This window comes from Buceros rhinoceros, unplaced genomic scaffold (assembly GCF_000710305.1).
Source record: "Buceros rhinoceros silvestris isolate BGI_N320 unplaced genomic scaffold, ASM71030v1 scaffold4014, whole genome shotgun sequence".
Taxonomy (NCBI): Eukaryota; Metazoa; Chordata; class Aves; order Bucerotiformes; family Bucerotidae; genus Buceros; species Buceros rhinoceros.
This window is the reverse complement of record NW_010406476.1, coordinates 79,823-106,297: the sequence shown is the minus strand read 5'-3', so window position 1 is coordinate 106,297 and position 26,475 is coordinate 79,823. Positions and strand designations below refer to the sequence as shown.

At 42.1% G+C, this 26,475-nt stretch overlaps 1 protein-coding gene across 2 annotated transcripts in view; it reads left to right on the top strand.

The window, feature by feature from the left end:
* Positions 1–26,475, top strand: part of GRIA4 (glutamate receptor, ionotropic, AMPA 4) — a 93,460-nt gene that overhangs the window by 8,723 nt on the left and 58,262 nt on the right. For both annotated transcript variants that reach the window (XM_010134103.1, XM_010134101.1), the window contains exons 2-6: positions 8,882–8,935; positions 10,884–11,042; positions 12,785–12,952; positions 14,627–14,731; positions 23,295–23,405. In XM_010134103.1, coding sequence (XP_010132405.1) covers positions 8,882–8,935; positions 10,884–11,042; positions 12,785–12,952; positions 14,627–14,731; positions 23,295–23,405 — 597 coding nt within the window. The remainder of the gene's footprint in view (positions 1–8,881; positions 8,936–10,883; positions 11,043–12,784; positions 12,953–14,626; positions 14,732–23,294; positions 23,406–26,475) is intronic.

The following is a 26,475-nucleotide window of genomic DNA, read 5'->3' as shown; positions in this document are numbered from 1 at the left end:
TCCCTACACCGTCCCATTGGCTGAACAGTCCCAGCTCGCTTAGCTTCTCCTTGTATCGCAGGTGCCTCAAGCCCTCGGTCACCTTTGTGGTCCTTCTCTGGACTGGCCTTAGCGTGCCCATGTCTCTCTTGTACTGGGCAGCCTGTCACTGGTCGCAGCACTCCAGATGTGCCTCACCAGAGGGACAGGATTGGCTCCCTCGACCTGCTGACAATGCAGCCCAAGGGGCTCTTGGCTTGCTTTGCTATGAGGGTGCACAACTGGCTCATGGTCAGTTTGTCTACCAGAACCTCCAGGATCTTTCCTGCAAAGCTTGTTCCTATCCAGCGTATCCTCATCCTGTCCAGCTGTGTTTGTTGAGTCAGGCTGAGATTCAGGGCACAAAGTAAGGCACAGAGCTACACAGATGAGCTCATTTGTTTCCCTTTACTCCGTTTGCACACCTATAGGCAGCTCTTGAGATAAAAATACCTTAGGAGTGGGTGACCTGTGTATCGCCTTGTATTGATTCTTGCAAACCCGTAGTGTGCTTGCATCAGAAACAGCTAGGAAAGAGTACCAGGGTGATCAGATCAACCTCTGTGCTGCTTTAAGTGACCACATCTAAAAAAATTCTTCACCAAGCCAGGCAACGTGCTCCTCCGGTATTTTGGTACCTCATTCTCTGCTACTAAATACTTTGCTACTCCTTCCTCATTTCGGATACTTGTCTTGGGAGATTTTTCTAGGAATAGAGTGTAACTGTGTCTCCATAATGACCTTCATGCAATGCGTGGCAGAGCAAACTGAAAACCACCAGCTAACTAATTGAATTTGCCTAGGACTTTTTTGTTTACTTCTTTTTGCAAGAACATATTGCTACTTCTAATTTCTGTTTTCTCAGGCTTTTTCAGATACAATAACATTTGCAGTGTTTGTTTCTATATTTGTACACACAGGTGCATACAAAAACACATGGACATACATAAGACTCTGTTCAGATAAAAAAAAGTTTCTCCTTTCTGCAGGAATGGCAAGGGATTTTCTTTCTTTTTCCAACTGTAGCAGCTCTATCTGCTCCCACCCATCTCCATCCAACAAAGTTCAAACCTCAGCACTCTGTGTGTCAGACATCTCCCACATGTCTCCTGTGAGCATTTGCTTCTGAATTTTGCAGTGAATCACTCTGGCTCCTGGTCTACCAAACAGACTGATTGCAGACTTTTTTCCTGCTCCCTGCCTTCCTCTGCCTGTAAGAACTAAATAGGATGTTTCCCAGTAGACAGGCACCACTTTTCTCGGCTCTGTCAGTGCTCTGTAACAGCAAGATGAAGCCTTGCTGCTCATCTAGGGCTGTATTTGCCTTTAAACACAGAGGTGAAAACTGCTATGCAGCATCTGGCATACATTTAATGCTTCACTGTACACAGCTGCATTCATACATAATAATGAAAAAAATGTACATTGTACTTTGTAATATTAAAAATTAAACACGGGTGTAAAGCTGTCACGTAGCAAAGTGTAAAAGTTACAAGCCAATAAACTCTTAATTAATAATAGCCAGCAGTACTTATTAAAACCATGATAGGGAAGTAGCTGCACAGTGTCTCGGATGCTGTTCGTAGCTGTTTTCCGTTATTCATTCAGTTTTTCAATGTGGTGTTCGACATCAGCTCCCCCAGCTTTAAGGAACCGTGAGATATGTAGCTGGAAAGTACCGTGTGTGTATTAGCACTGAAAACCAAATCTCTCTGATGGGTAAAATGGAGCAGGCTGTTACAGCAAGATTGATTATTATTATTATTACTGTCAAAATGAAAGTAAATAGATGTATGAGTGGAGAAAAGCACAGAAGGTGACATATTCCACTCCTTGTTAGTCTGCTCTTAATATTTTGCCACAGGAGTGCTAAAACTGAAGATGTTTGACTGCTGAATTTTTCTGAATTGAACAAGTTGTAAATTTTGCTGAGTTTGAAAACATTTTATTTCTCATCTTCATTTTCTTTGTGTCTATTAACTGGAGCTAGCAACTGGCATTTGTGCAAAAGATATTGAGATCGCTGGCATAATTAATTTAAGATAATAATAATAATAAATTAAATCATAATACTTTATTAAATTACACCATAACACTTGCAGGAAGGCAGAAATTAACAGGATACCTGAATTAAACAGAGTATTAGCTCAATCATTCGTCCACAATTTCTTCTGCTTTCCAGCAGTGCATTGGCCCAAAGGATCACTAGCACAACACAGGTAAGTATTTATCAGGAGATCACATTTGTTTTACATGTAATGAGGATTTCTTCACCCCGTGAGTTAGAAATGGCATGGACTTGCCTCGTCTCTCACTGCCTCCAGTCTTCCTCTGCATCTTTTTGATTTGCATGAATTAAATGCAGGTTTAGTTCCACTCACAAAGAACCTCAGGAGCAAATCATTAGCCAAAGAATTTGATATGTGCACAGCACACAGTGATTTGAACTGGTAGCAGCATTGTTGGACTTGGTCTACTTCGAGGGCATAACAGCAGCTCTCTGGCTATCTCTCCTTAGTCCCAGCAGGTCGGGAGATTCACAGAGTGCCTTTTCCTCATCATTTCTTTCTCTCCATACTTCTTTTCCCTACTACAGAGTTGCTTCTAAGCAACACTGTAATGTCAGTGCAAACTGATAGTTCTCCTTGAGGCAGCCAGCTGCCAGCACTGCCACCAGCGTCTTCCTCACCCTGCAGAGCCAGGAGGGGCTCTCTGCACAGGCTTGTTTTCTGTGAAGCAGCTGGGACTTTGCACACAATAATAGTCCCAGACTGCGCAGTAATAAAAACACATTTTGTCACTGCACCACACAACCGACAGGGTTTGGACTCGAGAAATAGGATATTTCAGTTACTGAAGGAACACAGAGGCAGTAGAAGTCAAAGGGTGAATGCAAATGGTTTGGGGTATTTGTAAAGTGACCCTATTCTTGCACCCTTCCTCTCTTTCCTTGCCCCCCTTTTCCCTACCAGCCTGCATATCCCATTTAGCTCTGAGAGAGCCGTTCACAGGAGAAGGCTTTGAATGCAAACAACTTTAGCAGCAGCAGAAAGCAACCAGCCACGCTCAGGACACTGGTTAATGGCCTTTGCGCCACCTCTCGAGGTTTTCTCCCCTGGCAGCTGCCTGCGCAGCGCGGGGCTCTGCCCTGCCAGCCGGTCGTGGGCACGGGGGCTGTGTGGGAGGCATCCCTCCCCTCTGCTCAGCCCTGCGTGGGGCACCTGTGTGCACCGCTGTGCCGGCTCAGCATCCGCCTTCACAACAAAGAAAGAAAGAAATGCCAATTTGTAAGGAGCCACTTGGGCTTTGTTTGTCGGCTCACATCCTCTCTGGTGGCTCTTGGCTGTTAGCAGGTCACCCCTTCCCCAACAACAGCGCCCTTTCACGAGCACTAGCAGTTAAAATTAAGCTTATTTCTCAATTCCTTTTCTATGGCTTTGTCAAAGATTTTTCCTTGCTTCAGATATTGTTTAAAATCCCATTTCAGTTGTGGTTTATATCATCGCCATTTCTGCCACAGTATTACAGGTCAGGTCTTAATCTTAGGTCTTTAACAAGTCTCCACACTTTTTGTATTGTGTTAGACAGACTTCGTTTTATGGCAGGTATTCTTTTTCTTAAGGTGGTGGATTGTGACACAATAGCAAAGAGGAAAACCTTTGTTAAAGTCCCATTGGTAATGCACAGCTATCACCTTTTGAAGAGGTTTAACTGAAAAGAACCCCTTTTCACTCCAGCTGTACTGACCTCCATCCTCCGGAAATCATAATGAGGAACATTTCATGCTTTAGAAGTTAAGCGTTCTTTTAAAATGAGTTATATGCAATATCCTTTTCATAGTACTAGAGATCAGGGGACGACCTGGGGCCTGATTCTCTGTTTGGATGTTGAGTCTGGAAATGTTTGTATCAAAGTCAGTGAACTTGCCACTCCTTGGGAAAAAAAAAAAAAAAAAAAAAAAAAAAAAAAAAAAAAAAAAAAAAAAAAAAAAACAGGGAAATTTCCCCCCCCTTGGAAAAAAAAAAAAAAAAAAAAAAAAAAACAGAAAGAAAGAAAGAAAAGAATCAAAGCAGGCACTGGTAGCTCTTCTTTAATAGTGGAATAGTTTCGGAATTTCCTAGGCCAGTCTATTGTTCAGCTTAGTGAAAAGAACAGTATTGTATGGCAAAGTCAGAAAGTTCAGAGTTGTTTCTAAAGCCTGAGGTGGATTGAAATCTCACTGGCCCTGCTTTCACCACGCTTCAAAGTCAGTGGTATAATTCTAGCTACTTTTGATTATCACTGTAATCACTGAAATCAGAATAAGGCATTTCCTTCATTGCAGTATGGCAGATCAGCAACTAAAAATTATCACAATGCTCTTTTGAGTTTCTTACACATAAATGCATTTAGTAGCACGAATAGAGCTTAAGGCTGATTTTTTTTTCAAAGTTCACCTTTCTGCAGACACTCACGTGTACAATGATATTTGGAGGGAAAAAAGTTGCATTAGATTCTGAAACAACCTTGACAGCCTAATGGCCTTAATATTTCACTTTCTTTGATTCTATCCTGTTGTATTTACCAAAATTAAGTATTCAGTAAGAGTGAGACTACTGGATAATACACAGAATGGCTCTCGTTGTCTTTCCTCTTCATGGTAATTTGGTAAGCAGAATGTATTGTATATTCTTATTCATTATTCCTCAGAACAGTGTTGATTTTTTCATAATTTTTTCAGTTTTACAAACAGCAGTTTAAAAGCAGTCCAGTTCTAGGTGCTGCCACCTTGGTCATTGAATGATAACATGCAAATCCTATACAAAAGCCATTGCAGCATCCTGCTTTCCCCTGCTCTCATCCTTGCCCAGCGAAGGCACAAATCAGTTCACCCTTCCCAACACCTTCTTTCCAAAATGTCCCTGAGCAAGCTGAGGTCACCTTAAACTCTCACTGTGACAACAGCCAGCTACAACATCGGTGTGGTGTTTAAGAAGTCAGAATGGGAATACAGAGCAAAAATAAATGTTTAGAAGGTGCAAGCGAAGAAATTTGGAGGACAATTTTAAATCAAAGAATCCTGAAGCAAAGAAAGGGACAGTTACACATACAGAGGGTCCCAGTCCCTGGGCAGAGACACGTGGGTGCCTGTGGCGGTGTTGACCTCTCTTCAGGGCCTCTCCTTTGAAATGAAGACAGTTCCCACTGCTCAGCCTCGTGCTACGTGTGGATCTGCACCCTGCCCTGTGAATTCTCAGGGCCCGTCAAAGAGAGCGGGGCTCACAGGCACACGGAGCATCCTAGCTGGTGTCAGGAACGTGCCCTTTTGAAGTGAATCTCCCAACTCCTCTGTTTCACATCAAGGGCAGACTCATGAATTCGTTTTCTTTTGGATGGTGCCAAACAAGATGTGCCCAGAAGCACCCCTGAAGTGTAGTGTGAGTTCAGGCTAGTGACAAGCTTAGAGACAGTCCAGAGAGACCCCCTGAAACATGCATGCGTTGGATGCCAGCTCCTTAGCACCAACACTTTTGCCATGCAGATCCTGTCCTACTAACCATGCTACTTGCTAACATACATGGTAGGTGATGAAACCCTCCCCTCTCTTTGGACTTTGACTGAGTTTGGCCCTTCAGTCTGAATTTAGGGGGGCACAAGGAAGTACCTGGGGTTTTAAGGTGCCCCTAGGCTTAATGAACTTCTATAGCAAAGGCTTTCTGGAACACTCTCTAACCTGTCAAAATTTCAGTCCTGGTTTTCCCTGTCAGAATAGATTTGCTGGATCCTTTACCACCCCGTCTTCTCTCCTCTGGCATAGAAGAAAAATATTCTTCCCTCACTCACCAGCAATCATCTGTTTAGTTTGGGATTCAGGACAATACCTACTGTTATGTGTATGGAATAGTTGAGGTATCGTCTCTGTTAAAGCTCTACTCACTGCTTACTAGGTAAAGAATAGAGAAGAAAAGTGTGAGCGCTTGCATTCCAGACTGAGTGGCTGTCAGGAATTCCTCTTGTTCTGAAGGACTCAAATTCATTGCCTCAATTTATCTCAGTGCAGAAGTACAGTGTAGAGAAAGGTGGTTCTTCTTGTAGCGAGAATTCATATCCTATTGTATAGATGATAATCTGTGGCTTTGAGTATTTGAGAGAGAAAGGTGACTCTGTGCATATTTTGGATATTCAAAAGTTTGAGATGCTCACAGAAAGCTGTTTCACTAAACAGGCACTTTTTTCCCGAAATCATAAGCAATTCCTTCTTTACAAACTGTGTGTGATCAATAACTATAAATATTTCTAAATTCAAAATCAGAATCGTATTGAATCTTGGTTGGAAATACAAGCATTATAGCATCATTTCTATTCTCTGCCTGCATGATCAACATTCTTAGGGTGAAATTCATCTCAGTTAACATTAGAGATATAAAATGTAGGTGTCCACATCAGAACTAATCACCATCAACTCTTTTTCTAGTCACTGCAGAAAAATATGCACTTCCAGGGCACAAGCTGTCTAATTAATTTTAGACATGTGCTTTAGGATAAGATGAATCATTTCCTCAAAGTGCCTGCTCTTTCCACTGACTATAGAGGAAGTTAGGACAACTAGATGATAACAAGTTCTGAGAGAATACACTGAAAAATTCAATTTAAAAGAAAAGAGAGTCTGTATCTTTTTACATAAATCCCAGCAATTCTGTAGTGCATTTCTTAGGAGAAACAGAGAAGCAAAGCTGAAGTATTTACTCATGTTGGCTATGGCAACTACGGACATATATCTGATAAACCTCAATGGTTACGGGGGTTTTGTGTGATTGTTTTATTTGACTGATACATTGCAATGACCATCACAAACCGTGTTACAGAACCAAACCAGGGAACAGATCACTAAGGGTGTTAATTGCCAAAGCTACATCAACTTCCAAGAGCTCAAAAGGAGCTACAGTGATTCGCCCAAGCTGAGGATTGGGTACACAGTCATCATGTCACGTACATCTTAAATCATGTCAGTTCACTTACATTCAAACTGTGATACTGTAATTGTTTAAAAATGTGAGTTTTTAATCTTTATCAGTTTCCCTCTAAAGGGGAGGCAAACATGTTGCCATGTATGGTTGAAGGAGTACAGATGTAAAAGCGTTATTGGTGTCAGGAATCCCATCCCAGTTGAAGCCATTGAATCAGCAAAGATTTCAACCTTTCCATTCAGTGCCAAAAAATGGCTTGACAGTACCCTCCTCACGTGTGTTGAGTTGGTGATAGGGAAAAGTGTGGTTTCTCCCTCCTGCTCTCTGCCTCCCTGCAATAAAATGGTAGCAATGGCATTTCATCACTGATCTTAGTGGCAGTTTGACTGAACCCAAAATAAGCAATTTATTTATACAAAAGGTGACAGTGTGGTCATGGCTTGGAAAGGGGCAGTGTATTTTGGGGTTACTTTGGCTTATGTTTTGCTTTTAAATTCAATCATTTTAGCTACAGACAATAAATCTGAAATAGAGGTTGGGAAACAAGAAGAACAAAAGGGTAACAGGCAAATGGTTTATTCTATTACTTTGAAATAATGAAATTAAAACAGTTCTGACAAGATGCTTATGCCACGTCCTTTCGATTTTTCCCTTCCAGTTTGCTATAGAAGCAAATCGACTTTCTGGAACAACAGAGCCAGGAATTGAGCATTTCAAAGTCTTAATCCAGATTTAGAACCTGGATCCTTGGGTGGTTTTGGCCAAATTATTTAGTCCATTTAGCAACTTGTCTCTCGTCTCCAAAATGTGATGTTAGTTACCTTTTACTGCACAGGGAAAAGGGGGTGCAAGGCTTTGTGAACGTCTCTTCTGTCTCTGGAACATAAAGGCAAGAAGTCGCCAGTTCGTCAGGACAGGGCCCAGCACTAAGACTTCAAAGCAGGGAAGGAGACAGAGCTGTAGGTTACCCATTACTTACGGAGTAACCTGCACCACGGGGAAAACTTTTGGCTGTATCTTACTTAGTCGTTTGGAAGGAAGCTAAAATGTTTTGCAGTCATGAGTATATGAGTTGAAAAAAACCTCATGTCTCCAAGCAGACTCTTTTTAAATTAATGGTAAATAAGAGTTAGAAGGACTCTTTACTGGTATTAAATGAGAGCTGCGTGTTGCAGGTATCACTGTTAGTTTCTTTAGTAAAAACAGCTTTAATCTGCAATGAAACCAATAACACCATTTTCTAGTGACAAAATACTCTCACTCTGGTTTTTTATTTTCAGCTTATTAAATAAGAGACATTCCATCATAGAAATGCCAATAGTATTGACACAAGACACAGATGGACATAGTCTTTGTCTAAACCCTGTTGTTGATTGTGCCGTATCAGGACTATAGTGGCTGCACATCATGGTTGGTCCCTTTTTGCATCACTTTCCCAAAGTCTCCAGAGCATTACGAAGATCTGAATAACTCTCATAGTACTTGATCACCTCAAGGGCAAACAGCTTTGATCCCAATAGGTGAAAACCCAGTTTGATTCATAAATTCTGTGCTTATTTAAAATGAAAAGGTTCATCAGCAAGCAGGCTTTCTAGCTGATGTGTGACCTCCTCCTTCTGAGTTTGTATGCTGTAGATAATTGCTCCATTTGATAAAGTAGGAACTGCAGTAACATTTTCAATCATGCAGAAGACACTCGGATTACCAGTTCATTACTTCACTCACTTTTCTTTTAACTTTTTCCCATGATTAAGCACCTGAAAGTTATAGCTACCTTATTGGAGAAAGACACTCAACATTATATTACTGACCTTACATATTGCAGAATTTATATCTATCTGGTTATGAAAATGTCTTCCTAGAGAAAACAATATGACACTGTTTTTCCTTTTTTCTTTCTTTTTTCTCTTCCACAGATTGTGAGCGTGGGAAAGCATGTTAAAGGATACCATTATATTGTTGCCAACCTGGTAAGATACTTTTCTAGAACTATTCCCCTGCTCGGTAAGTGAAACGCTCAGTTTTACTTTGAAGTTATAGCACTTTGCACAACATTTGCCATTTGTCACTAATATGTGGTTGCGCATTATACATTCTTAATGGTGCGTAAAAGAACTTGGTTTTGTTGTTAGAGCCATCTAGACAAGAAGGGCACAATGTTACCCTCTTAAATTTTATCAAAATCAATGTAGCATAAAGGACTGCTAAGTGTATCTCGTGGGTGAATTAGAATTTACAGAAGTACACTATGATTTTTGACTCATCTTTTTAATATTAGCAAGACAACAATTCTCAAGGTAACTTTTCTACATTCTCCGGGGAATATTCACTTTGCTGTCAGGTCAGCTATTTCCAGTCAAAATTACTAGTTCAGTATTTTCACTCTAAGTCTAAACTGCACATTCACACAGCTAATGCTCGGAAGAGGGCAAACAGAGAGTAAGTGCAACATTTTACTATTAAAATAACACACTCTAAGCCAAAATACCTGCCTGGCAAAGCACAGTGAATGTAGGACACAGTACACTTTAAATTGTTTTCTTTTTACTCGTCCTCAAGGAATTTCAGTTGACATAAAATACTTTATTGTGCTTTGCTGTACTTGTACCTTAAGATCACTTCAAACTATTTTTAAGACCTTAGGCGTTGTAGATGAGACATGTCTATTCTCCTAGGTCTTACAAATTAGATTTTCAGCATTACAAATTTATAGTTCCCAAAGTAACTTTTCCCATGCAAAATAGTTTCTGTAAACAAGGAACCAGATGTTGTAGTGAACTGCTAGTGGGATATACAGTGGAGACAGACACATCTACCCATCTGCTTCAGCAGGGGCACATATTGCTGTCTCCTGGCTGTTCAATAACGCGGGTAATATGACTTCCTGATGCATCACCTTTTATAGTTACTGTCAGCATGCTTTAGGACCTGCATCAAATCTCTGTCCTTAGGGTTTTTCCCCTGGGATATTGGGTCAATACCACACATTTCTTTTTTCTAAACCTTTCTATTTGAGTTAAGAGTGATAATGCACTTCTAGTTGCACTGATAAATGCCAATCAGAGTCATTTAAAAGAATAAAAGATACCTCTGAGCTAGCATTAAACACAGGAGCTAGGAAAGGAACAGAAAGATTCATGCCTGCCTCTTAGCTTGCTTTAGCAGATTGCATTGTACAGTTTCTTGAAGTTCAGTTATGTCTCTAAAGGCGAATTTTACTAAAAAGATTGCCTTCATATGTGTTGAACGGATTAGCTGGAGAAACTAACGAATCAGGAAGTGTATTTTTTCTTTCGATGTTGGTGGTCGTTCTAGGCTTTCAATATATAGCAGATCTGAGAGCTACCACCATCCTATTTCACACAAGTGTGATGCTGATATTATGTTTTCCTTGCACTGACAATGAGATCCTCAGTCATCATCTCTGCCTTCTAATGTCTGCTGTGTTACCTCAGGCACCTTCAGCCTCAGCAGTGAATCCGGGAATAAATGTGTTTACAGAATAGTGCTGTTCAATTTGCAAACATGCAAAGAAACAGGTGTATATTGGTTAAAGCACTAGTATAGCCCTATTTTGAATCTGCCAACTTTGATGGAAATTGGATTAAGGCTTTAATATTCTGCAGGCATTTTTCAGTTAATTCTCCCAAGGCATTTCTTCAAAAACTATCTGCTATTCCCAGCAATGTGTTGCTTAGCTGTCAAGACCACCTAGCAATAACATGGGAAATTTATTTGTTGGTTTTTCTTCATTTTTTATTACACAAATGGAAATTATCAACAAAACTTCAGCATTATGCTCTGGTTTTAAGTCTTGGCTTCTAATGAAAACCTGCTAGTGTACATTCTTTATGCTGCCTTGCTGACCTAGAACAGATGGTGTATATGGACAAACAAAATGTTAAATTGATTTTCTAGGGGTTCAAAGATATTTCTCTGGAGAGGTTTATGCATGGAGGAGCCAATGTGACTGGATTTCAGCTAGTGGATTTCAGTACCCCGATGGTAACTAAGCTGATGCAGCGCTGGAAGAAGCTGGACCAGAGAGAATACCCAGGATCTGAGACCCCCCCAAAGGTACTGGCTGATCTGAAGTGCTACCAAAGATACCACTGAAGTGTTCTAATTTCTGATTAACACCATTGAATATATGAATGAAGACCTTAATATTTAGGCAGAAGAGAAGGGAGTTGATCTTGCTGGCAACTAATTACAACTATCCTTATGTCTGTGTGATAGAAACACATTTCACTGATGTACTTTAACGTCCTTTGTCACTTACTTTCCAACTTCACCCCTTCACTGACAAGAATTAAAGGTCAAATGCTTAACTGACAACTTGATTTCAACCAATTTTACATGAATTAGTCTAATTATCTAGATTAACTTAGAGAGCAGAGCTTTCCTGACAGCTGAATTAGTCTATAAATTAAGTGTAACAGCAATTGTAAATTTACTACCCTTAAATTTTCATTTGGAGTTTCCTCTGGAAATTCTATCCACCTCAAAACCTGGTGTAGTAATCACTTTCAGTCATGATCATACAGTGAAATTACATCCCAGTGTTCCTCTATCCTAATCCCTCACAGATGGGTAACGAAATAATTCTCTCATCTATAATTTTCTTGGCAGGCAAATCACAGCATAGCTATAAATATGACTTCATTAAAATACTTCTGTTATTATATGGACTAACACGTATCAGAACTAGCTGAAACTTCTGCTGGGCACTGTGCAAAGATCAGCTATCAGCTCTCCCTTGGCTGGGAGAACAGTAGGTTGGCAAAGCCTAGAGAAAATATCAACATGGATAATATAAAGCATAGCTACGTAATTTGGTGAATTATTCAAGAAATCTGTGCTCTGGAGGAAAAAAGCCAACCAAACAAGGATGGTGTGGGCTATGGAGCACAGACATCTTCAAGTACTGGTAACAGGAACAAATTAGTCCGTAGGACTCCTTGCCACATGAACGGGATTGTGCTGCCTCCTTCTGAGAAGTCAGCATGATTAATCTGAATCACTCACAATTCGCCTATGGATAACCAAAATTTGAGAATGTAGAAACCAACCGTGTCTTAGGGAATTTAGGAAATTAGACTGAATTTAAATTTTGGAAGTTACCGGGCATGTCAGTAGCAGCCCTGGCTATGTGAACAACTTCTGGTGCAGAATGTTCATCAGAGGACCATGCTGAGAAAATGCCTCTTGGTTTTTGTGGCTCCTAGCTGACGTCTGTGGAAGGCTTGTTGTACCCATGTCATTCGGCATGTTCTCAACCTAAAGCAGCTACTGCAGTTAGTGTAGAAACACAAACTGTTCAGTGCCTGGTGTCATTCAGAGAGTCAACATAGGTTTTCCAACAGGAAGAACATACCCTTGATCATTCTTAACAATTCCAAAAGCCTGGATACCTGCTCAATACCCCTGCATTTTTTCAGTTATATTTTCTCAGTGAGTTACTGTTTCTTTCTTTTCTTTTGAGTAAGTTGGGTGAGCAACTGATGTATAAGACAACTGGAAAACAAAATTAGGACTTGAATATCTCCAGTTTAATTTGTTTCATTTAGTAATTCTTCAGAGGGAGATTTCTCTACCCTTGAGAAAACTAGTTTTAAAGCTGGAGTTACTGAAATGTGCTCTTCTCAGTTCTGCATTTGTTCCTTAGACAAAATTGCTTTTGATTTTGAGGAGAGGTTTTTTTCCTAAATGAAGGTGTAGAAACTGCTGCATAATGAATCAAACTAGAAATATCTGAGACAGCTCATTTTTTTGAAGACATGCTAACTCTAAAGTGATGTGCTTGTCCATCTATTTAGTATACATCTGCATTAACATATGATGGAGTACTTGTGATGGCAGAAACTTTCCGTAATCTTAGAAGACAGAAAATTGATATTTCAAGGAGAGGAAATGCTGGTGATTGTCTTGCTAACCCTGCAGCCCCATGGGGTCAAGGAATTGATATGGAGAGGACATTAAAACAGGTAAGGATAGGCTTTATTCTGATGGTCTTTTCAAATATTAGATACTAGTTGTACACTATATGATTTGGAAGTTATTATACGTGATGGTAGTAATGGGGGAGGAGAGATTTAGTTTCCAGTTGCCATTTGGAAACAACTGGGGCTGTTCTGGTTGTTCTGGTTTATAACTTAGAATGAAGGCAGAGGGGAGCTGCTACTATTTGAAACTACTATTATTTCTATGAAGATAGTTGGGACTTCCTCCACTGAACTGGTGATCTCGTCTTTTGCTTTTGCATATAACCTGGGTGTATCAGATATTGTCATTTAAGGAAAAAAGTATAGCTACATAATGTAACCTTTCAAATATGTTTCTGTCATCTTGAATAAAAGTAGATTTCTCCCAAGAAAATCACATAGGTAGCATTTTTTTTCTTTAGAAAGAAAAAACGCCGAGCTATTGTTCTCTGATGTCAGGATTTTCAATTCCTGATGAATATGGATGCCTAGAATGTTCCAGATCTCTGTCAAGATGAGTTAGCCTTTCTTTTGAATGGGACAGTAAGAAAATAAAAATGCAGCAGTAGAATTTAAATCATTGCAAATGAGCAGGCTCCACTCAGGAGAAACCGCTGAGAAGTGACTGCTGACAGAGCTGGCAGTTCTGTGCCTGGAAGCCAAGGTTTCAGTCCTGGAGGAAAATCAGCAGAGATAGAAATGGACAGAGGGGAGAAGTAAGTGGTTTAAATCCACATCCTGACTCCCAGGGATCGAAATAAAGCATTTTGTATGCTTCACGTACTCCATGCAGATGAACAGATCTGTAACAATTGTGAGAGGCATGAAGTCAGGCTTCTGTGTTGAACGGACAGCGTGAGCCTCTGAATCCGGCCACAGAGGCTTCAATGACCATATCCCGATACAATCAAAGCCAGCAGCAATGCGGCCATGGCTTCTTTGGGATAGGACCACGGTTTGGGTATCCTCCAGTGAGGCAGTAAAACACTGAAAGAAAAAAAAACAGAGTTCTGGTTTCAGCTGAGACCGGGTGGCGGAAAACTGCCACAGCCAGTCTTGCGGCTTTGCATCTGCCCTTCTCCACTCCGAGGCTTTGGAAACACTCTTTTCAAGCTCTATGCATGTCACCCATCTTCTGTGATAGTCAGTTGCTTTGCTGGGGCCCAGGTTGTTGTCAAGAGTACTTTGATGAGCAATATATACTCAGTTTAATACTACACTATATACTCACTTACATATCTAGCAATATATAGTCAGTTACACTACATTTAATCCACCAGAGTGTAAGCAAAAAAGATATATGAGCTCAGGCTGAACATCCTTCAGGTTTTCTTCGTGTGATCCAAAATATTCTGCAGCAGTGGTGACAATGGTAAAAAATGTACTTCTGTTTAGGACCTGAAGCTGTAAAGTGTTGAGTTGCACAGCATGAAAGAAGAGAGAGTCCACTGTGTGTCTTTGTCAGCTCTTAGATACTAAGGGCTAGGCATATTAAAGCCTATTTTGAGCCTGGTTTGACAGGAAAAGGGAATACAAAGGGAAAATAGCCTGCCTGTTCTGGAGTAGTGTTGTTATGGTGATCTGAGGACATAGCCAGGGTAACTTTCACTGCTCTGTGACATTTGGAGTAAAGGGTATAAGGCTGGATCTTCCTGATGCTTTTTCTTCCAATCGTAGGTTCGAATACAAGGTTTGACAGGAAATGTTCAGTTTGACCACTATGGTCGCAGAGTCAACTACACTATGGATGTCTTTGAGCTGAAGAACACCGGCCCTCGGAAGGTACATGCTGACAATGTTTACTCTCCTGGTAGCCTAGGAGTTACGTATGATGAAATGATTATGCAAACTTATATTAAACAGGTCTCCGTGTGGGTTTAAAATGATAATGTATTGAATACATGGATAGTATTGCTGGTGGAAGCAGATTTAAGATGTATTTTCTGCTAAATACTATGAATCAGTGCAACAAATTGGGCAACACAAAAACAAGTGTGTGTCTTGGAGAGGTGGGATGTCAGACAGTCAAGCACTCTACTGAAAACCAGCTGGATGGCAAGTTGCTAGACCACTGGTGATGGAAAATGGTCAGAACTCGGAACAGCAGGTATTTCTTGTATCTTATCCAAAGATTTCTATCTACCTATCTTGCAAATTGCTGGCATTTTTAGGCAGGATCATTTGTACCTTCTGTGTAGACACGAATCATGGGCTGTAACTGACATAAGGCTTTAAAGGGGGGAAGGAGAGGGGAGAGGAGGAAGAGCGAATGCCCTGAACACTTATATTTTCTGAAATTAATTGCAGTATCTAACCCTGTATGCTTGATTGCTTCCTTGTAAGCAACTTAGGCAAATGCACATTAATATATGCCTAAGCAGATCCTCCATGTCCTAATGCATAAAGCTTATCACTCAGCCCAATCACTTTGAAAAGATAAGCCTGGGTCTTTGTTGACCCTTTCTCTTCTGTGCTGAAATGTGTCCATTTTTCATAGTATAAAACAAATAAAGAACATAAAATGCAGTCACGCTCAAGGATTTTATTTCCTTTTGAGGCATTGTGGCCTGTTTTGTTTGCCAGGTCGTCAGAATAAGAAAAAGTGAAACGTTGCTGGTCATTAGGAGAATGATGGCCGCTTGTGTGGGGCCAAGGCAATCAGAATTGAATTAAATAGTCCTGTCGGTGCTGTCAGGCCAGGGGGACAAACTCAGAACCCAGTACCCCAGGTGAACTGTGTGTCCCCGAAGAGAGTTACGTGCCAGAGTGATGAGGAGGCATTGTGTTAAACTACAGACCCAGAGCAGAACTACACACTGCGGCGAACAAATTGCCACTATATCATAGTGTGGAGCTCTAGACCAAGGCAAAGCTTGTCCCTCTTTATGAGGCTTATTGGTGCGGTTGCCTTTTGGTAGTATGACAAACGGCTGAAAAATAAATTGGGAAAGATGAGTCTGTCTTGTTTCTCTCTCGGGAAGCCCAGTGTCTCCTGCCAGGCAACGTGTCTGACCTTGCTGCCACTCCTGCTCTCTTCCTGGCTCCACGCTGCACTGTCGGCAGCCGGGAGGATGTACAGGGGGATGGGGTGCCTCAAAGGCAAGTGGTGAAATGCGACCTTTCCGTCCCCAATTCCCAGTTGTACAGGAGGGAAGGCAAGGTGCAAAAGATGTGGTTAATTAGGTCACAACTTCAGTAACTCATTAGGGAATTTGCTTGGCTGCAAACTGTCAAAAGCGGCCTCTTGCTCCTGTTTCAGCATTTGTCACCTGTTCTGGGAGAGGAGTCTGGCTGGCACCTGGGGGGATGTCCCCACCTCTCTTCTTGCTCACAATTTAAAGGAAGGGGGGCTGCAAAGAGAGGAGCTATATCTGTCTTGTGCTGGAGTCCCAAGGTGCTTTTCTTACCTTTTCAGGCATGCCTCTCTGCCACTCTTAAGCCGTTACCTGTCCTTGATATAACAAGCCCTAACAGCTTTGAAAGATCGGGCTACTCACCAGGATTTATTTCTCATGTACTACATAGTATTTTATATGTGATCGTTGGACCAATTCCGTGCCCCAGCTTGACAAATCCTATATAATACGTGAGAAATGACTACGCTTAATTGAAATAAGAGGCCTTCACTTTTAATATCTTCTTCTCGTGTCCTACATAACATGACTTATGAGTCACCCTGCAATATCTTTCCAGGACTAGCCTTTCCAGTCAGAGTAATGCATTCCTCTAATCTTTAGAAAAGTGATTTTTGTTGCCCACAGCTTTAAGAATGTGAACAGAGCATTACAAAGGGACACAGCTAGTCAGAGGCAGAATTCCAGTTAGGCACAAGACGAACATTTTTCACAGCAAGGACAACCAGCCATTGGAATAATCTTCCCAGGGAAGCGATGTAGTCTCCAACATTGGACACTTTTAAGATTTGGCTGGAAGGGGTGCTGGGCTGTCTTATCCAGACTGTGCTTTTCCCAAGAAAGGTTGGACCAGATGATCCTACACCAACCTGGTATTCTGTGATTCCACAGAGTTTAGTAAAATGGGAAACAACAGCAAATGCTCGTATTCGTTTCATTTCTTGTCTGCAATACAATAACAAAACCTGCTAGCGAGGGAAAACGATGTGAGGAGAAGGATGACCAAGATGTAGTAGCATGGCTGCTGTGGCTGGAGTGTTGCAGTGCAGGGATACAAGTTCATTGGGAAGAACAGACAGAGGAGATGAGCCGGGAATTGCCCTTTACGTAAGAGAGCAGCTGGATTGCACGGAGCTCTGTCTGAGGATGGATGAGGAGCCAGCTGAGAGTTTACAGGTTAGGATTAAAGAGAGGAGAGATCAAGGTGATGTTATAGTGGGTGTCTGCTCTAGGCCACCTGACCAGGAAGAACAAGTGGATGAGGCCCTCTACAGACAGATATGAGCAGGCCCTGATCATCATGGGGGCTTCCAAGTTTTCCCAAGAAAGGTTGGACCAGATGATCCTACACCAACCTGGTATTCTGTGATTCCACAGAGTTTAGTAAAATGGGAAACAACAGCAAATGCTCGTATTCGTTTCATTTCTTGTCTGCAATACAATAACAAAACCTGCTAGCGAGGGAAAACGATGTGAGGAGAAGGATGACCAAGATGTAGTAGCATGGCTGCTGTGGCTGGAGTGTTGCAGTGCAGGGATACAAGTTCATTGGGAAGAACAGACAGAGGAGATGAGCCGGGAATTGCCCTTTACGTAAGAGAGCAGCTGGATTGCACGGAGCTCTGTCTGAGGATGGATGAGGAGCCAGCTGAGAGTTTACAGGTTAGGATTAAAGAGAGGAGAGATCAAGGTGATGTTATAGTGGGTGTCTGCTCTAGGCCACCTGACCAGGAAGAACAAGTGGATGAGGCCCTCTACAGACAGATATGAGCAGGCCCTGATCATCATGGGGGCTTCCAAGCACCCCAATATCTGCTGGAGGGACAACACAGCAGGACATAAGCCATCCAGGAGGTTCCTGAAGTCCGTTACCAACAACTTATTCCTGCAAGGAATAGAGGAGCCAGTGAGGAAAGATGACACCTCCTGCTCACCAACAAGGAGGGGCTTGTTGGGGATGTGAAGGTCAAAGGTGTCTTTGGTTGCAGTAAGCATGAGAAGGTGGAGTTTAGGAGCATAAGGGCAGGGAGGAGGGTGAAAAGCAAGCTCACACTTGATAAGGAAACTTTGGCCTCCTCAGATATCTTCTTGGAAGATAAGGGGTGAGGCCCTGGAGGGAAAAGAGGCCTAAGAGAGCTCCTTAATATTCAAGGATCACCTGCTCCAAGCTCGAGAAAATTCCATCCCAACAAATAAGGAGGGAGGCAAAAATGCCAGAAGGTCTACATGTATGAACAAAGACCTCCTAGCCAAAAATGAAGCGTACAGAGTGTGGAAGTGAGGATGGGGAACCTGAGAGGAATACAGAAGCATTGTCTGAGCATCCAGGGACCAAGTTAGGAAAGGTAAAGCCCAAATGGAATTGAGTCTGACCAGGAACATCAAAGACAACAAGGAGGGTTTCTGTATGTACACCGGTAACGAAAGGATGACTAGGGAATGTGTAGGCTCTGTGCTGGATGGGCCAGGGGGCTGAGTACGCAGAACATGGAAGAGGCTGAGGGACTGAATGCCGCCTTTGCCTCAGGCTTTACTAGCAAGACTGTCCTTCGGGAATCCCAGGTCCTGGAGATGAGGGGGAAAGGCTGGAGCAAGGATGATGTCCCTTCTGTGAAAGAATAACAGGTCAGGGAATACTTAAGCAAACCAGATTTATGTGAGTCCATGAGGCCTTATGGGATGCACTCACAAGTGCTGAGGGAGCTGGCAAATGTCGTTACAAGGACACACTCAATAATCTTTGGTTGATCACGATGACTGGGATAAGTGCCCGAAGACTGGAGGAAAGCAAATGTCACTCCTCTTTTCAAGAAGGGAACTACACTTTGATCCCTGAGAAGGGAACCCTTTACAGGCACAGCAAGGGTAAGAAAATCATCATGATTGGTCAGAATGGCTGACTTGATAAACTTCTAGAATGAAGTGACTGGCCTGGTAGCTGAGGGGAGAGCAGCAGTTATTGTCTACCTGGACTTCACTAAGGCCTTTGACACCGGATCCCGTGAGATCCTCATAGAGAAGTTATTGGTGTAAGGGCTGGAGGAGCAGACAATGAGCTGGACTGAAGCCTGGATGAAGGGCCAGGTCCAGGGAGTGGTGATCAGTAGTCTAAAGTCTAATTGGAGGATGGTAACTAGTAGTGCACCCTAGGGGTCAAAACTGGGTCTAGTTCCATTTAGCATCTTCATTAATGATCTCAACCAGGGGCAGAGTGTGCCACCAAGATTGCTGCTGACACCAAACTGGGAGGAGTGGCTGATACGCCAGGGGGTCATGCTGCCATCTGGAGGGAGCTTGAGGGGCCAACAGGAACCTCATGAAGTTCAGCAAGGAGAAATGCAAGGTCCTGACTTGGGAAGGAACAATCCTAGGAACAAGTATATGGTGAGGGCCACCCAGCTGGAAAACAGCTTGGCAGAAAGGGTACTGGGGGTCCTGGTGGACATCAAGTAGAACATGAGCCAATAATGTGCCCTTGCAGCAAAGAAGGCCGATGATATTCTGGGCTGCATTAGACAAAGTATTGGCAGCAGGTAGTGGGAGGTGATCCTTCCCCTCCACTCAGCCATTGTGAGGCCACACCTGGAGTCTTGGTCCCATTGTGAGCTCCTCAGTACAAGACATGGACGTATACTGGAGACAGTGCCATAAACATGATGAAGGGACTGGAGCATCTCTCCTGTGAGGAAAGGCTGAGAGAGCGAGGGCTGTTCAGCCTGGGGAAGAGAAGGCTTGGGGGGATTTTATCAATGTGCACAAATACTTGAAAGGAGGGTGCAAAGAGGACTCAGCCAGGCTCTTTTCACTGGTACCCAGGCACAGGACCAGAGGCAATGGGCACAAACTAACACACAGAAGGTTCCCTCATGAACAGCAGGAAACACTTTTTTACTAAGGGTGACCAAGTGCTGGCACAGGTTGCCCAGAGAGGCTGGGGAGTCTCCATTCTTGGAGACATTTAAAAGCCATCTGGACACAGTCCTGAGCATCTGGCTCTCGGGTGAGCAGTGGGGTAGGACCAATTGACCTCTAGAGATCCCTTCCCACCTCCATCACCCTGTGATTCTGACATTCACCATTCATCATGTCACAAAGATTTAAAAAAAAAGTAAAGAAGTAAATGAAAATACATACATATAGATGTATTTGCACGAGGCAGCAAGACAGTTTAAGAGTTGACTCCTAAATTCCAGCATGGGCAACTAACATATAGATCAATTCTCAAAAATTCTGAGTATTCCGTTGCCCCTAGTGACTCGTGGGCTTCAGCCAGAGCACTTCAGTGGTTCCTACAAGGCATACGGGCCTTTAGAAATGACACTCTTTATTCGAATGCCAAACTGTTGCGACAAATTTACTTTGAGGCAATACTGTTTCCTAAAAGACAAATTCAGCCTCCGGACGTAACTGCTATGAAGTCCAATTACAATCCAAACAGAACTGGATGTACTTTAATAGCTGAATTCAATCCTGTCCTTTGAGGAGGTTTTTTCCTTGGGGATTTGAGGTATTTATAGGAAAGCATGTTGTTATTTAGTGCTCTCACAGTGACTGTGCATCTTATACAAGTGTCATGATATATATCTCTTCAGTAATCCAGTTGCAGAGTTACTTTAGCACACAGTTGAGATGCACACATACAAGCTCAGGCCCATGCACACAAGCTAGAATTCCTTTTAAAAATGCCTGCCATTCCCCCAAAACCTCCTTTATCTCTGGCTGCATTTTCATCTGGCACTTACTTTTATGGCACAGTATATCATTCATTGTCTGCTTTCCTTCTGAACTTTCCAGCAGGGAGGAACTGCACAATGAAGAACAGTCATTCACTATTATCCATAATGAGCTTCCCAGATTGCCAGATTTTGGTGAACATATTCTGCCTTTAGCTGGTCTCAGTTTTTGACAAAAGCTTATCAAAAGCTTTTCACTTATCAATTGCATCTGTGACTGTGCTTGTCTGGATGAAAGAGAATAGTTGTTGGCTAGGAAGAAAACATCCCCCTCCTCTAGATCAGCAATGCTGAAGCTTCTGTTTGCTGCAGACACCTAAATCAAGGCTCCTGTGATGTAATAGCAATTCCGAAGCAAAAAGGAACTTTTCAACTGAATATACCTGAAGTTGTGCATGGGAAGAGTTTGCTCTTGTTTGCTTCCCTAATAATAAAAAGAAAATATTCGCTCATATTCAATCATTCTCACTCAGTCAGTCATATTGAATTACTTTATATATTTGTAATTCTCTGGTGAGGGCGCCTGCATGCTGCTCTGGGGACTGCGAAAATGACTGGCCTCTCCATAAATTATTTTTGCAAAGGAAATTAATGAAATAGCAAATGTAAAAATCAAGAGGACCGTTGGCTGTTTCTTTAATGCATATGAGACCAGGAACCAAAACCCCTCCCCTGTCCTTCTAGACTCTCATATCACATCACTGCATTGAGCTGAACAAGATGTTTTTCTACGTCGGGGAGGCAGAATCCTACATGGGGATGAATTATAGTCTGGGTTCTACAATAACATCGGAAATAATATTGGCTGCATAACTGATCTGATCATTTAGCCGGTTTCCATCATACTGAAGTCTTTTCACCCAAGGCATGGACTGTCCTTTGTCACTGACAGTTATGCTGGAGCTCTGTCTGAAGCCCGCTTTCTACTAAAATTCCTTTTCATCTTCTGGTAAGATGGACAGGGTGTTCCTCTCTCCCAGCTCTTGGTCTCATGAGTTAATCAAGGAAGGAGGGAAGGGAGAGTTGCTGCTGCCTGGTCCCCAGGTGCTTCTGAAAAGTGAGCTGTGCCAGCTTGAATTGCATCTCTTTGGTAGGAGCCTTTTAAAGTCACTGCCACTGTCTGCGCCTTTCCTAGGAAAAAACGTCGGTCTCTTAATGCGTTAGGTTCTCAGCAAGCTGGAGAGCCCCTTTAGGTGGACTTAGAGCACTCTTCTGCTGACGTATTTCTGTCCATGTTGTCTGTTTGACATGGAGCTGAGCGCTGTCAGTGCTGGGTCAGAAGAACAGGCACTCTTGCCAGAGGGTCTACAGACAACAATGACCTAGTTGCAGGAAAGAGAACGGCAAGGAAGATGTAAGAGCACAGCTTCAGCTAAGGGACGTGTGGCATGCTGAAAGGATTGGTGGGAAGGTGGAGTTAGGTATCTCCAAGTAAGAATGAGACAAGGGATCACTGTTAGGAACCACTTGCCATTTCCTAGACATCCACCTTGTACCGGGAACATCACACACACAGCGTTCCCAGGAAGACCTTTCCTACATCATCCAGGGAAACATTTAATGATTGGGAGAAACTCTAAATCCAGGCTTCTGATTGCAGGCATACCACTTTTAATATTTTTTTTCTGCATGGGAATACAAGAACGAGTGATTCAGACCTGGCTTCGGAGTAGTTCATCACCAGCAATCAACAAAGGCAGCTGTTTCACCGTCAGGCTGCTCTGGGAAGGTTTGTGGCAGCCTGCATGCAGCCTGGAAGAGGAAAACCTGATCTGTTCCAACCTCCCTGTAGGCACTTACCAGAGATATACTTTTTTAGAATGTAGTTACTCTCGCCATGCTTTAGAGTCAGCAGGGAAGGCAAGTGCTTTTCTTGGAGGGGTGCTTATCTTGCACGAGCCGAGTCCCTGGTGGCAGCTGTCTGTCCAGTGAGTGCACAGAAGCCTCTAATAACAAAGCTCCTGATGTAGGTGCTAAAGGTCAGTGCCAGGAGTTACGTGGAATGAGCCTGGTGTAAGTCCCTGGAGTGGAGTCTCCTGGGAGGCCTGTGATGGAGCAGGGAATTGAGATCAGCCATCGAAATGCAAAGCTGTCACCCAGACGTCTTTCACTGCTCCATCCAGAGGTTGTGGAGGATTAGTGAATGAAAATTCTCTTGTGAGGAGCAAAAAGTCTTATATCTTGTTATGCCCAGGTAGGCTTCAGACTATTGAAAATGAGATTTAACTTGTGCCTCTGGTCAAAGTAATTAGCTCAGATCGTTCAGGAACAGCTGAGTGGCAGCGATAGCGAGTCGGACTCCATGCAGCAGTGACGTGGTAGAAAAGTACCACCATGCCCCTGTCTGCGAGCACGACAGCGCTTCCTTTGGTACGGAATTATCTTCAGATCACCCCGTTGTCCTTACAGTCCTTTGTATTTGCAATTATACAGAACATAGACTTTTCTACTGGAAATTACACTCATTTTGTTTTGCAGGTTGGTTACTGGAATGACATGGATAAATTAGTTTTGATTCAGCATGAACCGACACTTGGAAATGACACTTCAGCCATTGAGAATAGAACAGTAGTTGTCACTACAATTTTGGTAAGGTGTTTCTTTTTTTGGTGCTTATACTGGTGTGTGACACAATCTCATTTCTAGTTTTGGTCTAATTTAGTCTGCCAGTTCGTAGGTTAGTGGGAGGGTGAGAGACATATATATTAATTATCCTGACTGTATCTGTACCGAGGTTTTTTGGTATGCATTTAATATAATGATTCACTTGAAATCAGGTTTTACAATTGAGTTGTGGCAATATTTTTCCTTTATTTTTTTAATAAAGTAAGTCTCAGAAATATAAGTGAGTTCTTTCACATTTTAATTGATAAATCTTGACTCACAAGAAACTGGAAAGGAAGAAAACCCCAAAACCTCTAAATGACAGAATTGCACAGAGGGTATAAAATGAGATGTCTGTAACACCAGTGTCCCTTTTTGTTGATACATTGAAAACTCAAAATTGATCTTAGCAAGAGCTGAAATTCCAAGTAGTATAGTCAGCCTATCAGAACTGGATCATCTACTATTAATTGTGAATGAAAACATTAATTTTGTAGATGCATTTGAACATATTTCTTAATATGTTTATTCAGCATTTCAATGAAATTTCCATTTTAATAAAATCTAAGTAGACTTGGGGTTTGATTTTCCAGTGTTATTGGTGTTTTTAAAGACTGGTTGCAAAGGAGAATGCAGTTGCTTCATTCATTTACAATTTGAATACAGGGTTTTTCAAAACCATTGTTTCTTACAAATCTGTTTTTTAAGCAAAATATTTAATAATTTTCCCTCTGAAGTCAGACATACCCTTTTAAACTGATGTTTGTCAAAGCCAGCTGGCAAGGGTTGACCTTTACCTGACCGCTTTTAAGGTTTTACGTCTCAGTTCACTGCCCTTTTCACACGCTTCGTTTAGACAAAACCTTTTAACCCTTTACAATAAGCCGTGTCTCAAGTGGGAAGAAATATTCTGTGTGTATTGTTAAGCCGTAATTTTTCTAATATAATACAGAGTTGAAAATAATGCAAAGGAAAGTGTCGAGACATTTTCTTAGTCAAAAATGCATTTAGTTACCAGATTTCCAGCAGTGTGTATCAGCATTTAAACATTAAGTATTAACAAATCTCCTGTTGACAATTATCATTCCAGGATGCAAACCAACCAAACTACTATACAGGAATTCAGAATGTAACTCCTAACCAAATTATGTAACTTTTAATTTAATTTTTTTTTTTTTTTTTTGCATGGGACATTTACAATATATGTATCTTTTTCCTAAAAAAAAAAAAAAAAAAAAAGACTTGGTGATGGGAAAAAGAATGTACTTCAGTACAGTCCTCCTCTTTTCAGCCTCTGATGAAGAATCCTATTTTAAGAAATTGATCAAGGAAGAAAAGAGTCCCAAGATGCTGCGAACATTCCTAACTAAGGCTCAAGTATTAACCACCAGTCTAGTAGCTTTGAGCTAATTTTTCCATATGGATTACTGTTCCTCTGGCTGGATGACCAGGCACTGAACCACCAAGAAAAGTTCTGTGACTAATCTGAAATGTCTAGAACAGATGACGTTAACCTTCAACTTTGCCAAGCTGAGAAGAGAATGATGTGAATAACAAGCTTTCAGTCGAAATTTTCCTCTCATACCAATCCTGATATCTTTGACTGAAGCTACCATACATGAACACTGTAATTGCCATAAATAGCTCCAAGCTTAGGAGAAGCGAGTAAAAAATAATAATGAAAAGTAATATAAAAGGTTCCTGTTTGACAAAAAGGGAAAAAAGGAAAACAAGGAAGCTTTTAAAATGTGTTATCTTGCCTGTCCTGTTTGCATTGAAGCATTTTGGTGTGCGTAATAAATGTTATCTTCAAAAAGAACTTTTCCAGTCCCTGTACTGAAAGGACTGGTGGGATCATTTTCAAAACCAAAAGCCGCTGAATTAATATTCCAAAGCATGCCCTCTGTTTATGCAGCATGTCGTTTTGGGATAAATGCAATGATTTAAAGCCGCACTGCTTCTTGACCAAAAGCGTCCCCTTTCAGTGTTTCAAAATCACGGTGCAAGAGAAATATATCAGAATTTGGTTTGAATAAGAATATATGGTGAATTCTGCCTTGTCATGCCCATCTCCCGTTGACTCCGCTGGGAGCTGCACGCGCGATGCTAAAGGCAGATGAGGACCGTGATTCTTAGTATCGGCCTGCCAGGGCCGTGTGTTTAGAATCCACAAGCATATGATCACGCAGACAAAGAAAAGTTGTGTTCAGCTAGAATGACTTCCAGAATCCTGTTATTTTACTCTTTTCTGTATTATAGTCATGTAGCAAGTGCCAGACAGAGTATTTTTCACCTCCTCATCGCCCTCTTCACATCGAAGGGAAGTTGAACCATTGTAGATGACACATCTAATTTTGGTTGCATGCATATTTTCCACCATTAAACTGAAAAGCTTCTGCAGCCAGACCTGTCAGGATTTTCAGTCTTCAAAGACAGGTGTCGTGGCAGCATAAGAAAAGTTTACAGGTTCCCAGCATGGCTCACTTGAATTTTTGCCTGAGTCCAAATAGCACAAGTGGAGTTGCCCGCTGTTCCTTTAGTTTTTATGTGTCTGTGCATTGCTGTAACGTGGCTGTACGGCTGTTGCGTGGAAGGTGCATTATAACGAATTAGCTCTGTGCTCACCGAACTTACTACAGGGTTTTCTGCTTGGCAGAATCTTGTGTTCATTTGTGAGGTAGTGAGAGCACACAGAAATTTCTTTACAGTTTTGGTTTAGTGCATAGGCACTCAATCTCTCTCTGGTTCGTCATGTGGTGAAGGAGCAGCCCAGAGGGAGGTGGCAGCAAGGACAGCTGATTCCTTTACCAGCTGCTCTCTGGCCATGCCTTTCATAGCTCCTGGGAGAGACCTGTGTCCAGCACCTCATGTGATGCACAGCCTCCCGCACATCTGGCCATCTGCAAAGGACAGATTTGCCACCTCTGTGCAGAAGCATTTCCTCCAGGTGGAGCTTGAGACCTCCAAGTGCACGGTAGGCTCAGTATGTGACTGGAGAAGGGACATCCTTAGCGTTTACACTAAGGTGAAGTGAGTGACATATGCAGCTAGGAAG